General features: G+C 51.7%; 1 protein-coding gene across 2 annotated transcripts in view; it reads left to right on the forward strand.

Moving 5' to 3' along the window:
- PLCG2 (phospholipase C gamma 2) overlaps positions 1–16,224 on the forward strand; it is a 156,476-nt gene that overhangs the window by 96,091 nt on the left and 44,161 nt on the right. For both annotated transcript variants that reach the window (XM_042918264.1, XM_042918265.1), the window contains exons 15-22: positions 2,274–2,378; positions 3,588–3,677; positions 4,269–4,444; positions 5,801–6,001; positions 6,979–7,098; positions 11,786–11,966; positions 13,348–13,419; positions 15,688–15,797. In XM_042918264.1, coding sequence (XP_042774198.1) covers positions 2,274–2,378; positions 3,588–3,677; positions 4,269–4,444; positions 5,801–6,001; positions 6,979–7,098; positions 11,786–11,966; positions 13,348–13,419; positions 15,688–15,797 — 1,055 coding nt within the window. The remainder of the gene's footprint in view (positions 1–2,273; positions 2,379–3,587; positions 3,678–4,268; positions 4,445–5,800; positions 6,002–6,978; positions 7,099–11,785; positions 11,967–13,347; positions 13,420–15,687; positions 15,798–16,224) is intronic.

Below are 16,224 nucleotides of genomic sequence, written 5' to 3' on the forward strand. Positions count from 1 at the left end.
AACCAAAGGTTTCCTTTCATTACGAATATTGCCAACAAGCCACTTGGGGCTTTGTCACCAGCAGAAATCACAGATGTTTTCATATCGTGTTTACTGTTGTCGCAAATATCTGAAAATAATGCTGTGCTCATCACTACTCTGAAATTGTGGTAGTTAATAGATTTGACTCTAGATCTTAAGATATTAATAAAGAAGTACATCTATTGATATTACAAATATTCAGTATCTTAACTGTATTTCAGTATAGGGTCTCTTATAATTGTACGTATTATAAATGTCTATTCTGAGAAAGGGATTCAGAGTCTTTCCCAGGCTTCGAAGGAGGTCCCTGGCACAGAAATGGTGAAGGCTATGCCCTGGGGTGCTGTCCTTGTGTGCGGTTGGTGCTGGGTTGTAGGCCTACCTGAGCTCCAGCTCATAGGAGGGGCAGTGTGAGCACGTCCAGGGTCCGCGACTCCTGCCAAACAAGCAGAATGTCCGTTAGGTATGTCCGGCCTGTTCTGTCCTCTGTGTGAGAATTTAGTCACATGTCCACACCTCCTGCCAAGGACGATGGATGTGAGGTCTCTACCTGGATGGCCCTTGGCAGGAGGAGGGGGGTGGATTTTGTTGACAAGCAGCAGGTTCGTATGGAAGGATGGACAGGTGTTCACCAGGCGGAGAGAAGGCTGTGCCCTCAGGTTGTGGGAGTAACCTCCATAAACACGTGGCACATTTCCTAGATCGTCGCTGGACCACCAAGATGTACTGGGAACTGGGAACAATGCCTGTGTGCCAGGAGGTCGCGGTCTAGTGGGAAGACCGAAGCGTTAACAGAGGGGTACCAAACAGTGCGAGGGGGCTTTCGCCGAGGTTCGTGCAGAGGAAGGGATGTCCGTGCCCTCGGTGTAAAAGCAGCAGCATCTGAGAGGATCTGGCTAAGACCTGGGGCACTTTTCACTGAGATACTTAAGGAAGCTTCCAGCATAGGGAAGGCAGGACTAGAGGCCAAGGGAGCTCGGCTGGGAAGGGTCCACGGCTTCTCAGGCCTCCATCTGCAAATCTGCATTTCTATATAGCTTCACTTTCTTGGGACCACTCTCTGTGTGTCCCCAGGGATTTCCTGGCTCTTGTTTTCTGATGTGGAGCCGTGAAGGCCCCTTTCAGAGCACACATTGCCTACCCGTGGCACTGGGTGGCTCACTCCTTTGTTTCAGGAAAGAGGGAGGAATAGCATTTGTGAGGCGTTCCTGGTATGTCACTCACTGGGCGAGGCATGGCATGAAATACTCTTCAGTCTCCTACAGCCCTGCGATCCCAGGCCCCAGGGTCACTTTCCACATGGGGACACTGAGGTTGAAAAGGTGGCTTAGCTGAGATTATGGTACTTTGAAAAGTTGCACCTTTTTAGAAGTATCTTTCGCACCCACTGGCTTACAGGACCCAGCAGGGGCTGTCATTATCCCCATTTCACAGGGGACGTTACTGAGACCGAGACAGGTTGTCACACAGCCGAGGTCACGCAGCTAGTAGGGCTCTGAATTCAAGCCCCTGTGTGATGCCCAGCCCTGAGCTTCCTCCAGAATCTGGGATTTCTAAGTACCTGCCTGGGGTGGGCATCAGTACTTACCTGGATGAAGGTGGTTGTAGTCACTGTCTTCAGAGAGCACTGGCTCAGAGAAGTGCAGCCACCTGCCCAGGGTCACACAGCTGATAAAGCAGCAGGAGTGCTGTGTGCACTTAGGTCTTAAATCTGCATCTCCAGCGTGCAGTCCTCTGCCCTGCACAGCCCGGGCCCTGGACTGGCTGTTGCTGCCTTCCCTCTGTGTGCCAGAGAAGGTGGGGGGTGCACGTGGTATCACTGATCTACTGAATGTTTATCCAGCACTTACTACCTGCTGAGCTACCACAGGAGATTCAAAACCAAGTCCCGCCCTCACGGGACTTGTATTTTAGCAGGAAAGACAGAAGACAAAGATAGGCATAAAGATACACAAAGGGCCGAGAGTATGGAAAATAATTCCCAGTGGTCAGATGGTGACAGGGATGGGAAGGAGAGCGGGGGCTCTGTGTAGACCACACGGTCCAGGAAAGCGCACCTGAGGAGGTGACACTGAGCACAGAGCTAAAGTGAGAGACGAGCCAGGCAGAGAGACCAGGCAGTGCAAAGGCCCTGAGGCGCATGCTGCAGATAGATGCTTCCTGGCCGGCTGATGTGAGTGAACGCTTATTGGCTCAGAGATCCCAAACCTGGGTCTCGAGGCAGAGAGGCTATGTGTATTTTTTCCCCTCAGCATAAGAAGCTGGGCCCCCGAGGCGATGTGGATGTCAACGTGGAAGATAAGAAAGATGAGCACAAGCAACAGGGTGAACTGTACATGTGGGATTCCATTGACCAGGTGGGTGTCCTTGCACTCCTTCTCAGAGCCTTGAGTGCATCCGAGGTCTACTAGAGAACTCTGAGAGTCTTCCTGTCTTCTTTGCATTTTGACCTATTTTTTTTTAATGGTTTACTTCAAAATAATTTTATATTCCACCTAATGTATTGGGTATTTACACACACACATATACAAGGATGTTCTACATACTCTTCACTTAGCTTCCCCAAATACTAACAGTCTCCATAACTTAGAAGATAATTATTGGAAGCAGGAAATGGACATTGGTACAATAATAATTAATTCATGGACCTTGTTCCAGTTTTACCAGTTTGTCCACTGACATCCTTTCTGTGGTCCAGGGTTCAGTTCAGGATGCAACAGTGCATTTACTTGTCCTAACTCCTTAGTATCCTTCCGTCTGGGACACTCCCACTGGAAACCTTATTTTGGTGAGAGTAATGCATTTTGAGTGTAAGGCCACTTCCCACATCCCATAACCTAACCTGCGAATCCTCTTGAGTATGTTTTGATATGTCTCTTCTCACATCCTAGAAATATTAAAAATTGTTCACGTTAAAATAAAGAATTAAGGGGCGCCTGGGTGGCTCAGTCGGTTAAGCGTCCGACTTCGGCTCAGGTCACGATCTCGCAGTCCGTGAGTTCGAGCCCCGCGTCGGGCTCTGGGCTGATGGCTCAGAGCCTGGAGTCTGCTTCTGATTCTGTGTCTCCCTCTCTCTCTGCCCCTCCCCTGTTCATGCTCTGTCTCTCTCTGTCTCAAAAATAAATAAACGTTAAAAAAAAAATTTTTTTTTAAATAAAAAAAAATAAATAAAGAATTAAGTCACAGATGTGGAAGAGCCTCTAGACACACTGGCTAAGAAATCCTGAAAGTCGTAAAAAGTGGGTGTAATGGAAAAAAACAGTCATGAGACCCAAAAAACAATCCCATCATTCGTAATAGTCTTCAAATTAAATACGAACTAGAAATCTGATGCCAAGTTGTACTTACTCTTAGACGCACTGAATAAAAAAGTCCTGAAAATGCCAAAGGAACCCCAAAATCAATAGATGTTTTAAAAGAAATGTCTCGAAGGGGATCGAATTCCATGAAACCACCACAAACGTCTATGAAAGTGGGAACGGCGCATCCCAGGGCAGGGGCTCTGGGCTCCAGAGTGGATGGGGCCAAGAATGAGGGTGAGAGCTAATGCTGGTTTTCCCTTCTAGAAATGGACCCGGCACTACTGTGCCATCGCTGATGCCAAGCTGTCGTTCAGCGATGACATTGAGCAGACTGCAGAGGAGGAGCTGCCCCAGGTAGGGGAGACCCCCTAACTGGTCTTCTCCCCTGGCCCACAGGCCTGGACATCCTCAGCCTAACCGGCTTCCTCTTTGGGTACCAAGGCTGCCTGGCTCTTCTCTGATTGGGTGGCTGGCCCAGGTTCTCAACCAATGAGGTTCAAGGGTTTTTCCTGCTCTCAGAAGGGCCTGATTGGCCTGTCTCTGTTCTTGGCAGGAGGATATTGGGATGTTCTGTCCAGCCCCACCCCCAGCCTGGTTCCTAGCTTCCCTGCCCTCTGTCCTTGGGCTGCTGGCCATCCTTGGTACTCCCAGGATGCAGCTCCCAGGGCATTATGGCTTTCAGATTTCTTGTGCAATAGAGTTGAAACCTGTACTGGGGTCCCCTTAGCCCATGTCTCAGGACTCCAGGCAGCCACCACCAGTGGTGACAAGAGAGGGAAGGCAATGAGAGCCATTTCCCCAGACCTCTTGGGTGGTGGGCAAGCTGATGCCAGCCTGTCTGCTTACCAGTCCCCTGAGTCAGCATGTGCAGAGGGACCAGTCTGGCCATGCCGGGGGTCTTTCGGGTCCAGATTTTCAGAAACTCCTCCTCCCTTTGTGGCCCAGGATATACCCCCCACGGAGCTGCATTTTGGGGAGGAGTGGTTCCACAAGAAGGTGGAGAAGAGAACAAATGCCGAGAAGCTGCTTCAGGAATACTGTGCCGAGACGGGGGGCAAAGATGGGACCTTCTTGGTGCGGGAGAGCAAGACCTTCCCCAACGACTACACCCTGTCCTTCTGGTAGGGGCATACCGCCTTCCCCTTGCAGCTGGCCAGACGGGGGGCCATGTGGGGAGCTGTGTGAGCTCAGCCAGGGCCTGGAAGCCCAGACGTCGCTTAGGGAGCTGTGCAGGGCAGGGGTGGGCCAAGGCAGGTGAGGCCCAAAAAACTTAGCAATCAAGATTAGTGGTATTTCGGGGCACCCGGTTGGCTCAGTCAGTGGAGAATGTGACTCTTGATCCCAGGGTTGTGAGTTCGAGCCCCACATCGGGCGTAGAGATGATTTAAGAATAAAATATTTTTAAAAAGATTAGTAGTATTTCAATGCAATATTTTTAAAAAATCTGAAGTAATGAAAAATCCGCGATGAACAAAATATCGTCAACATTTTAAGACACTTAAGACGATGTGGTCTCACTCACGCCACCCCCACCCACCCCAGTCCCGGTCCTAAAGCAGGTGGCTTTAGGCACATCACTCAGCCTCCTGGAGTCTCTGTTGCCTTGTCCCTAAAATAGAGACCTGAAAGGCGGTTTATGGTGCCATCATGAGCTTTCTCATTCACTCACTCACTACATTCATTCATTAACTCATTCACTGGAGTGCTTGCTTCATGCTAGGTGCAGCCATCAGACAGACGGCAGGGTGGGGGGGTCCCTGTCCTGATGGAGATTAGAGTCTGGTTGGGGAGATGCACAATGAAAAAGGAATCGATGGTCTATAACTGTGATAACTGCAATGAGAAAAAGGCAAGATGTTACCAGAGTCTGTACAAGAGGGACCTGATGTAATGTTGGGCATGGGAGCAATCAGGGAAGACTTCCTGAAAGAAGGGCTGTGTAAACGGAGACCCAAAGGGTACAGATGATTACAATGTACTGACAATAGTGATAGCTAACACCTGCATGCCAGGCGGCCTTCCAGGCACATTTTGTGCGTGAGCTTGTTCAGTCCTCGGGATGGCTCAGTGAGGACTGAGCATATAAGGAGGAGAATGTGGAGGCCCAGAGAGGACAAGGCTCTTGTTCAAGGTCACTTAGCACATAAGTGGCAGCATCAGGGTTTATACCTAGGCCATCTGGCTCCAGAGTGGGAGTCTTATAGGTAAAAGTGTTAGAGGAAGTAGGTAGAATGTTCTGGAATCCAGGCTAAAAGACCAGTCTGTGCTAAAGCCCAAGCATGTCCTAAGAGCACAGGGAGACCTGAGTGGCCACATGTAGGGTCTACCCCTCAGTGTCCCTGGCCGCAGTTCTGGCCCTACCCCCCCCCCCCCCCCCCCCCCCCCCCCCCCCCCCCCCCCGGTGTTCGTTGCCGCCCGGGGTGCCGGAACGGCCAGTCGGTCTGGCCTCGGCCCTGAAGTTGTCCTTCTCCTTGCAGGCGGTCCGGCCGGGTCCAGCACTGCCGGATCCGCTCCGTCATGGAGGGCGGGACCATGAAGTACTTCCTGACTGACAACATCATGTTCACCAGCATCTATGACCTCATCCAGCACTACCGTGAGACGCACCTGCGCTGTGCCGAGTTCGAGCTCCGGCTCACCGACCCCGTGCCCAACCCCAACCCCCACGAGTCAAAGCCGTACGTGTGCTCAATGCTGTCGGGACAGCAGAGCTCAGGCGTCCACCCACAGGTTTAGTGGGTGCAGACACCCTTGCGGGTTATGTTCGCGCATCAGATTAGCCAGGCTTGTGGGTGTGCCGGGGCCCAAATCCCCACGAGGCCCCTCACCAGGGTGCCCGGAATCTCCCCGGGATGGCCACAGTTGCAGACCCCTACTCCACCTTACTTTTGCCCTGTCCTCTCCGTCCCTCTGCCTCTTTCCCTGCCTCCATACCACTATCTTCACAGTCCTGAGCTCTTGGACTTGGATTTTCAGAGGTGAATTTTGGCCCGGTGATAATCTTTTTGCTTGTCAAAGCTCATTCCCGTTCATTGTGAAAGTGAACAAGAAAAAAGTAATTGTAAAGATTTTCCCTTCATTTTTTTTTTTTAATCTAGTAAAATGAATAGGAGTTATGCTTTCTGAAGGGTTAACCAACTTTGAAAACGAGAAAAATATTTTTAAGCAGAAGGCTGCTAAAATGTACATTTCTGAGAAGCCTTGTAACTTACAGCCGCTTGCTTTCTTTGGTCTATATTCATATAGATTGCCTATTCAAATTGGCTTTTTCTTATCTTTAAAAGCATCCAAAGACCAACCAACCAGACAGACCTTTTGAAAACTCAATTCCCTGTGTTCTCTGCCTCCAATTTTCTGAGATTCTCTGCTGTGACTGATGCTGGCACTGAGTCAGGCCGATGGGGGGTGGGGGGCGAGGGGGTACAGTTCGTTTATTCTCTCATGCTCCAAGCAGACCTCCGTTATGAGTGTTTTACCCAAGCTACATGTTGGTGGTCTTTGAAAAAATTGCTGTTTTGAGTGATGTGTTGGGGTGGGGAGGCCCACTGTGTAATTTCCGCCGTGTTTTCTGGGGCCGTATCCCAGGCCTCCTCACGGCTCATTGCGTCCTCCGCTGTGCGTGGCCCTCTCACTTGGTCCCCTTCCTGTGCCACAGGTGGTACTATGATGGCCTGAGCCGCGGGGAAGCAGAGGACATGCTGATGAGAGTTCCCCGGGACGGGGCCTTCCTGATCCGGAGGCGGGAAGGTACCGACTCCTACGCCATCACCTTCAGGTGAGTGGGCGGGCTGCAGCCTTCTGGGAAGGACAGGAGCGGAGAGCGAAGGGGGTGCTGCGGCTGGCGGTTTACCTCCGCGTCCGCTCCCAGAGGGTCAGCGGGGAGGACAGCAGTGATAGCAAAAGCGGCCTGTGCTCACAGGAGCACGCAGCGTGCTGGCACAGGTCTGTGTTCTTGAGAGTAGCACGTGTTACATTAACTCACTTCATCTTCCGGCAGTTGGAGGACTTGGGTCGTTATTTTTCACAGGAGGACGCTGAGGCACAGAGAGGTGAATAAGTAACTTGCAGAAACGTGCAGGCAGGAAGGGCGGTGGAGCTGGGATCTGAACCCAGACAGCCCTGGCAGGCCCAGATCGGTGACGGTGTAGACAGGATTTCCTCCCATCTGCACTCGCCACCCAGCGCTGCCGGTGGAAAGGCCTTAGGGACCAAGCGTCCATAGGACGGTGGTTCTCGGCTTGAATTCCACCCCAAGACGCCGGATTCCTCCAATTTCCACCAGTGACAGCGTTGGGAGGGTTTCAGACCCATTTCATACTGTCCCTCCATCTCCCCTACCACGGTGTATTCTCAGCGTAGGGCCTAACTAACATTCCAGACGCTGGGCTGCCATGAACACTTCCTCTGATTGAGTCTTTCGCTTACCCCATGAGGGGTAGGTCCCAGACTTCAAATAAGAAAATGGGAGGCCCAGAGAGGTTGAGCAACCTGTCTACAGCCACACAGGCTAGTCCTGGGCTGAGGCAGAATTTCAGACTTGGGCCCCTCCGTGTCCACAGCCTGCTGTTTTCGCTGTGAGGTCTGAAGCAAGAGGCTCGTGGCCCAAACTGGGCCTATGGATGTTTTTCTCAGCCTACACGGTTACGTGAAACACTGAGAAATTTCACTTGAAGATTTAGGTTCCTTCGTGTGAAAAGCGGGAGGCAGTGGTAGCTGTTGCCACGGAGCGATGCTGGTTACCAGCTAGCTGCACGGAGGGGCCCTGGTGTGGCCAGGCTGCTCCTGTTCCTTCCATTCCTGTTGCCCTGGCCCCTGTGCCGCGGTTGCCCTGCCAGGCTGCCCCCTGGGCATTTGGAGCTGCCTCCTTCTCCCCCGTCACTGATGACTTCTTGGGTGAGCGGATGGCGGTGGCAGTGGAGGTCATTATCGTGGCCATTTGCCGAGGATCCACCGCGTGCCAAGAATCTACCAGAGTCTGTTCCGGCCAGAGTGACTCTCCTATGCTTTGTGCCAACACAAAAAGTGGGGTTAATTGGCGACTAGTGGAGATGCTCGAGAGGCGAAGCTGGCTTCCAACAGGCCTGGGTCCGTGTCTCCCCTGCAGTTCTTGGGATGCTATCTCTTGGCTTCACGTTGGTTGCCAGGACGGCGTCCAGCAGAAAAGACGAGTCCTGTGATGTATAAAGTCCCCCTGGCCCCTGCTTGAGCTGGGTGTCATGGTTCTCTGATTGGGCACCTTCAAGCTGGCCCGGGGGGGTGGGGGGCGGTTGGAGTCACTTCATTGGATGAAGGTGGGCTGGTGGTACCAGGGCGGTACCCTGAAAGCTGGAGTTTGGAACTTTTAGGGATTAGCACAGGTTCTGTGAGCACCTACTATGTGCCAGGCTGTGTGCGGGGCTGCAAGAATACAGAAGTGATAAAAACCGCGTGGTCCTTGCTCTCATGAGCCCAGCGGTCTGCGGCGAATGAGCGACCTCCTGTCGGTCACAAGCGTTTCTTTCTTTTGAGCGATTCCCTCTTATTTAGCATTGCCTTGCCACTAGCGGTGGTCAGTGCGTGCTGGCTGAGTGAGCTGGTGATGAGGGCTTTGTGTCTCAAAGAGGAGAGGAAGGGAAGGCGGTTTCCATCATGCTGGAATGGTGAACGTCCCTGGTCTCCACCCACCGCGTGCCTGTGGGGGACGCTCCGTCACCGCAGTAGTCAAAAATGACCTCCCCCCACCGCCCAGACTCTTCGAAACTCACTCTGGTCAGGCTGTGGGGTGGGTGTCACTGTCCCTCACTGGCAAGTGTCGCCTGCAGCAGGAGAATCGGGCACAGAAACGCGTTGCTGTCGTACTGTGTGGTGAGTGCCACAGACGGTGGTCAGGCAGGTGGCCCAGGGCAAGCAGGAGCTCTTGGGGGACCAAAGGGGGATGTGCTCCATGCAGAGGGAGAAGAGGGCTGGAGCAAATTTCCTTCTCTCTCCCCTCTGCCCAATATCTGCAGAATGCCTCTCCTGGGTCTGGTGCTGGTCTGAGCTCTGAGAACCCAGGCTGAACTTGGGGCTAGATCTCTACAGGAGAGGACGCGCGTCCTCACAGAGAGATGCGCTCTAGGTGTGATCGGGGCAGGTGTACCTCTGTGGGACATGGGAGCAGGGGCTTCTTGGCGGAGCTAAGACCTCAGGCCACGGTGACCCCTGGTTTGTAGCAACCAGGTGACTGGAAAGTGCCGTTCACACTCAGCCCTGTTCCTGTCTCCCTTTTTGATTCTTCTCTTGCTGGAGAAGCTCATTTTGACTTGACTTTGGTTATATTTTCCTAACCGTTCACTCATTGAGTACCCTCGGAGTGCTGGGCACATTGCAAAGGGCTCACCCTGGGTTATCTGTCAGACACGGTCCTGACACGTGCCGTGACACAGGAACTGTGGGTCCCCAGCACCGTGGAGGACGAAACTGAGGTTCAGACAGGTTACCTGAGGTAGGAACCAGAACCTGACCCATACTCTTCACCTCAGCATCCTGGAGCCTTCCTGCCCTAGGGGGCTTTTGTAAAAAGTTAAAAAAAAATTTGTTCTTAACGCTTATTTTTGAGAAAGAGCACAAGCAGGGGAGGGGCAGAGCAAGAGAGGGACACAGAATCTGAGGCAGGCTCCAGGCTCTGAGCTGTCAGCCTAAAGCCCAACATGGGGCTCGAACCCACGCACCGTGAGATCATGACCTGAGCCAAAGTCAGACACTTAATTGACTGACCCTCCCAGGCAACCCCAAAAGTTTAAAATTTTTTATTAAATAAATATATTCTTATTTATTTATTTATTTATTTATTTATTTATTTATTTATTTATGTTTTCATTTTATTTTTGAGATAGAAAACGAACAAGTGGGGGAGGGGCAGAGAGAGAGGGAGACAGAATCGGAAGCAGGCTCTGAGCTGTCAGCACAGAGCCTGTTGCAGGGCTCGAACTCACGCACTGTGAGATCATGACGTGAACTGAAGTCAGATGCTCAACCAACTGAGCCACCCAGGCGCTGCTATATAAATACATTCTCTAAAAAAAATTAAGGGGTGTCTGGGTGGCTCAGTTGGTTGAGTGTCTGACTTCAGCTCAGGTCATGCTCATGCAGTTCACAAGTTCAAGCCCCACATCGGGCCCTATGCTGACAGCTCAGAGCCTGAAGCCTGCTTCAGATTCTGTGTCCCTCTCCCGCTCTGCCCCTCCCCTACTTGCACTCTTTCTCAAAAATAAATATTAAAAAAATAATAAAAAATTAAGATATTGCAGTGAAGGCTAAACCCCCTGTGGTCCTTCTCATCTGGGTCCTTGTCCTGTAAGAAAACACACTTTCTTAACTGTTATCATGTGTGGACTTCAAAAAAAAATTTCCTCCATGAACACGTACCTATGGAAAATACATCGTATTCCCTTCCATTTTTAAAAAATACAGATAGGATCATAGTATAGCTTCATCTTGCAACTTTTTAATAAAATACTCCTGCAACTATTCTGCCACTGAGGCAGAAGTCTTAGAGCATTTTTTTTTTTTACAAGACTTACTGAATTAGTGGCTTCACAGGATGTGTTTTTTTAAAACAATGAAAACATAAGGTGCAAAATCTTAAAAGATAAGTAGCTCGCCCATAGTAGTTATGCCTTTAGAACGTTTTGACAAGATGCTTTGGGCTGTAAAGTTGAGATCAGAACTTATTTTCCTAAAGGCTTCTGTTCTTGCTGATAAAAGCTGGTAAGACCGAAGATTGTTGTCCATTTTGGATTTTTCTGACCTCATGTTTCAACTGGGTGAGGCGATAAAAGGCTTGTTTTCCTTTTGGGGAAAAACAAAACAAAACACCTCATCGTTCCAGTAGTTGGAGCACTGAAGATAAGGTTGAAGGATTTGGGCCTCAAATCCCAGAGTTCTAGAGTAGAGATCAGCAAACATTTCCTGTAAAGGACGAGAGGATTTTAGGCCCTGTGAGCCGCGTGGTCGCTACCCCAGCTGCTGTCAGCTCGGCCACTGTAGAGTGAAAACAGCCCCGGGCCGTATGTAAACGGATGAACGGGGGGGGGGGGGGGGGGGGGGGGGGGGGGGGGGGGGGCGTGTTTCAATAAAACTTTATTTACAAAAGTGAGGGCAGCAGTGGGGCAGGTGGGTGTGGTATGTGGGCCAGATTTGGCCTTGGGGCCATTGTTTGCTAACCCTGCTCTAGACACCAGGACCTTCCCAAAGTCAAGTCCTGTAATTGGGGAGGAGGGGGCAGACGAGAGGAACTAGCAGTATCTCTTGTGAGGCACAGGTTCTTCTTGTGTTTCTCTGTTGAAAAGATCCGTGTGCTTCACAGGACTGCCGCACCCTGTTTATTTCTCTGGTTCCCTGAGGATGGACAGGCAGGTTGTTGCTGGTTAGCAGGGCCGCGTAACAATTGTCCGGTGTTGCGGATTTCGGCGCCTCAGCTCCCTGCCGTCTTCCCTCTCCAGGGCCAGGGGCAAAGTAAAGCATTGCCGCATCCATCGGGACGGCCGGCACTTTGTGCTGGGGACCTCTGCCTACTTCGAGAGCCTCGTCGAGCTGGTCAGTTACTACGAGAAGCACGCGCTCTACCGGAAGATGCGGCTGCGCTATCCCGTGACGCCTGAGCTGCTGGAGCGCTACAATATGGTAGGCGCCCACCTCCCCCGTGATGTGGCGCCGTGTCTATTCAGCAGACCCTTGTCGAGCGCTTCTCACGTGTCCAGGAACCGCCCTAGGTCCTGGGGACAGAGACCCTGCCCTCATGCTGCGTACGGTCTAGTGGGGCGGGAACCAGATAATAAGGGAGACGAAGAAGACACATCACGTATCAGGTGGCCACCGGTGCTGTAGAGAAAAACTGGGCAGGTGGAGAAGTGGATACAGAGTGACGGGGAAGGCGCTGCGGTGCGAAGAGGGTGCTCTGGAAAGAGGTCATTGAGAAGGAGTCATTGAGCAGATGCCACAGTTGGTGAAGGAGTGAGCCGTGCCGCTATGGGAAGGACCTGTGCGAGTGCAAAGGTCCTGAGGTGAGGGCGTGACTGGAGGCACAGAGAAGCAGCCAGTGTGGCCGGAATTGAGTGAGCCAGAGTGGGACGAGAATTAAGGAAGGATGGGGCTTATGGGGGACTGCATGGTGCGGGGCTGGGTTGGCCCCTGTGAGACACCGGCTTTTGTTCTGAGTGGAGAACGGACCTGATCAGAAGACCATGTCTCTGTTCTTGTCACGTGGGTTCAGTAATGTATTGAAGAGAGATTTAGGATACAGCCACCACGAGCCAGGACTGGTCCAAGCTAATGGGAGTGTGGGGAACAAAAGTCTGCCTCGGGAGATTTAGGTTCAGGACAGGCCTGCAGGCACGTGCAGAAAATGTCCCCGGCAGCGTGGATTGCAGTGAGGCAGATACAGTGAGGTTGGGTGCTGCTTTGGGTTGAGCCGGAGAGCTCAGAAAAGGTCTCCTTGAGAAGCTTAAAACACGAGCCCAAACCTGACAGGGAGTGATTGGGCCATGGGGAGCTACGGAGGAAGTCAGTTCCAGGTCGAGGGAGCAGCCACGGCACAAGCCCTGGGGTGACCCTGAGGGACAGTGACCGACATCAGAGGGCAGGCAGGGTCTCCAGGGTGTGCTGGTGAATGTGACCTGTCGGGGTTCATGGCATTTGCCAGTTCCCATCATCTAAATGGTTCCACGGGGGCCGGCCTACAGCTGCCGACTCAGAACGTGGGTCAGGGAGACGTGGACGCCGGGCTCTTGTGGGCCGTGAGGTAGTGGCAGCACGCCTCCGGGTCCCAGGGTTTGTGTTTCACAAAGGAGTGTAGGGCCTGGCACACGGTAGGCCGGCCTAGGGCCCTCTCTCATGCGGGGGGCAAGTTTCCGAGTTCGGGCTTCTCACCATCTCTGCCAGGAGGCAGGAGTTGAACTGTGAGGTTTCAACCCTTGTGCCAGAGAGCTGCCTGGAACCCGTGTTCTGTGTCGGGCTGCCCCAGGACCTTGGATGCTTCCATTTGTTCCGCTCTGTTCTTTTCCAGGAACGAGATATCAACTCCCTCTATGACGTCAGCAGGATGTATGTGGATCCCAGTGAAATCAACCCGTCCATGGTATGGAGCCAGCCTTGTAATTCACACCATTACCGGGTCCCTGGCATGGCATGGGGTCCCCTCCCAGCTACAACAGGGCAAGGGAACATTTGGGCAAACTTCGCTTCCCCTCCCCACCCCCTTTTTTTTTGAGAAGAAATGATGATTGACAATGTGAAATCTAGTTTCCGGGAAGAGGTTAATAGAATTCTACCCAAACGCAACCGTGCCTTGCTAAAATTCTGAGGTTTGATGAACCACCTTTGGGCCAAACAGCTTCTAATTAAAAATCTTTCAAATGTTGCTTGCTCACTGACTGAGCCCGTGGTGTTTATGAATTCCGTTTGGTTCACCGACCCCTTTGCAGCGTGCACGTTATCTCCTGTTCCCACCCTGGCTGCTGTGTGATTTCACTCAGTGTGGGGGGGGGGGCGGGTTTTTACTCTTGGCCCCCAGCCCCTCCTCGTTCTGGTTCCATCTCACATAGAGTTTGAGCCGCAGAGGAAGAATGATGGCGAATTTTCTTTCGGGGCAGGGTTGGATATGGCACGCAGTTCATGTCTTGCTAAGGAAAGGGCCCTAAGGATGGGCTCTGTAGAAATCCAGAGACGAACTTCTTTTCTTTCTTTTTTTTTTTTAATTTATAATCCTTGGCCAATGCAAATCCTTTTCAGCAAGAAATGAAGGCTTAGAAGGATGTGGACACATGGGCTGTGTGTGAAATTATTAGAGGGCTTTTATCGGGAAGAAGGCTTTGGTAATACGAATGACATGACCTTGTGTCAGCCAGGTGTCAGGGGATGGTGGGGACTGTGGTAAACTGAGGAACTCACACCCCATCTCGAAGGCAGCTGTGCCCGTTGGCGCTTGATGGCTGCCTTTCCAGAGAGCAGGCCAGCTTTTCTGATTTCTCAAGGCACACCAATCATCCAGGTGCTTGATGTGAATTTGCCCCATTTTTAAATTTTAACCCAAGTTGCAGAGAAAATCATCCTATAAGTGAGGCAAGTAAAACACGACTGTGGCTGCACTTGATCGCTGACTGCCAGACTATGGCGAGCACCTCAAAAGAAAATTACCGCTGTTATTATGATGGAAAACGGTTGAACAATTAAAAAAAAAAAACCCACTCTGAAGATGAGGAAAATAATTAGCCCTGGTCTCACCCTCCTAACCCGGTCGCTGTCTGCATTCCTGGGTCTCTGCCCGCATGGAGATGTATTTTACAATCCCCACCACCCACACTTGCCATTTCTATTCTGCTCTGTTCACTTGCTGCTTGTCCTGTGTGGATTTCTCCTTTGCTGATTTGCCTCGTGACTATTCTGGCTCAAACTGGTAGGCCAGGTAATTGAGGTAAAATACATGGCTTGCGGTTTTGACTTAAAAAAAAAAAAAAAGAATGGGTTTTTAATGCTGCAGAATGTTCTGGGTGGCTGTGCCGGTTTAGCTATGTCCCCGTCAGTGGCCGTGTACGTCATCTCTAGTCTTTGTCCTTCTAGTTAACACTAAAAGGAACGTCACCGGTGAGGCTTTGGGCATCTCTTTGCATCGTTTCCTTGGGAGGAGTTCTTGGAACTGGAAAGACTATATCAGTCGTAATAGGGGACACGTCTGGCTGGATGGCCACATATCAAGCCTTGTTCTAAGCACTTGACAGCCCATTAATCCCATGCATCGGGTACGGTTTCTGTGCCCTCGGCATAGCTAGCAAGGTACAGAGCTGGAACGTGGCCCCGGGCAGTCTGGCTCGGGGGCATTTGCTCTTAGTCATTTTGTTGTGCCGTCTGCCAACCTGGTCACCTGATGGACAGCTTATTTCTCTCGTTCGTGGGGGGCCTGCCATGAGGCCTCCTCCTGCCCTCTGTCAGTCTGGAGACTGGCTCCTCGTGGAAGCCACTCTATGGCACCTCCCTTTGCCACTGGCTGCACCTTACAGCCTTAGAGCCTGGCAGTGGCCTGGGAGGTTGATGGGGGAAAATGTGTCCTTACGTCCGCCTAGAACCCACGTTGCTTCTTACAGAAGACCAGCATGAACTATGGTCATAGCTGATTTATTTCTGAGCTCAGCCACTTAGCCGCTGGTTGACCTTGGGGGGGCCGGTCCTCATCCACACTCCCTGGTGACTTTGGGAGCTCCTTGGCAATGCATTACTAGCTCTTTGCCAGCAGATGGTGCTGTAACCTTGGACTGAAGCTCCCTGTTCCCTAAAGAGCAGAACCAACGCAGACCCCTCTCTCTGCTTGTGTCGCCCAGCCTGACCTTCTCCTCCTTGTTTTCCCTCAAAGCCTCAGAGGACCGTCAAAGCTCTGTATGACTACAAAGCCAAGCGAAACGATGAGCTGAGCTTCTGCCGTGGGGCCCTCATTCACAACGTCTCCAAGGAGCCCTGGGGCTGGTAAGACTGAGGGGGGCTGGGCTGCTTGCTGGATGAACTTGATTTGTCCCTTCTTGCCAGTGAGACTCGGGTCCCGGCTGAGCTCTGACGCCCTTTCTCTGCTGTTCCGGGCTGGCTTTGACTCTTGTACCCTCCCTGGGAAGGTGGTTTGATACATGCTGTATTCAGAAAAGCAGATAAACCACCATATTTCACATCATATTAAATATTATTTTAGTTATAACAGCAGCGGCCACTTACCGAGCCCTTCCTCTGTGTCACTTGCTTTCATACATGGTCTCACCAGATTCTCATTACAACCCTCGGAGTTGACTGTGGGTCTCCCCACTTTACAGAGATGGCAAATGAGGCTTTCCAAGGTTGTACAGCTCTTAAATAGCGCAGGTCCTTCCCACGACACGAGCCTGTGTATTCTTCTGAGTTCAGA

This window comes from Panthera leo, chromosome E2, assembly GCF_018350215.1.
Source record: "Panthera leo isolate Ple1 chromosome E2, P.leo_Ple1_pat1.1, whole genome shotgun sequence".
In the NCBI taxonomy this organism is placed as follows: domain Eukaryota; kingdom Metazoa; phylum Chordata; class Mammalia; order Carnivora; family Felidae; genus Panthera; species Panthera leo.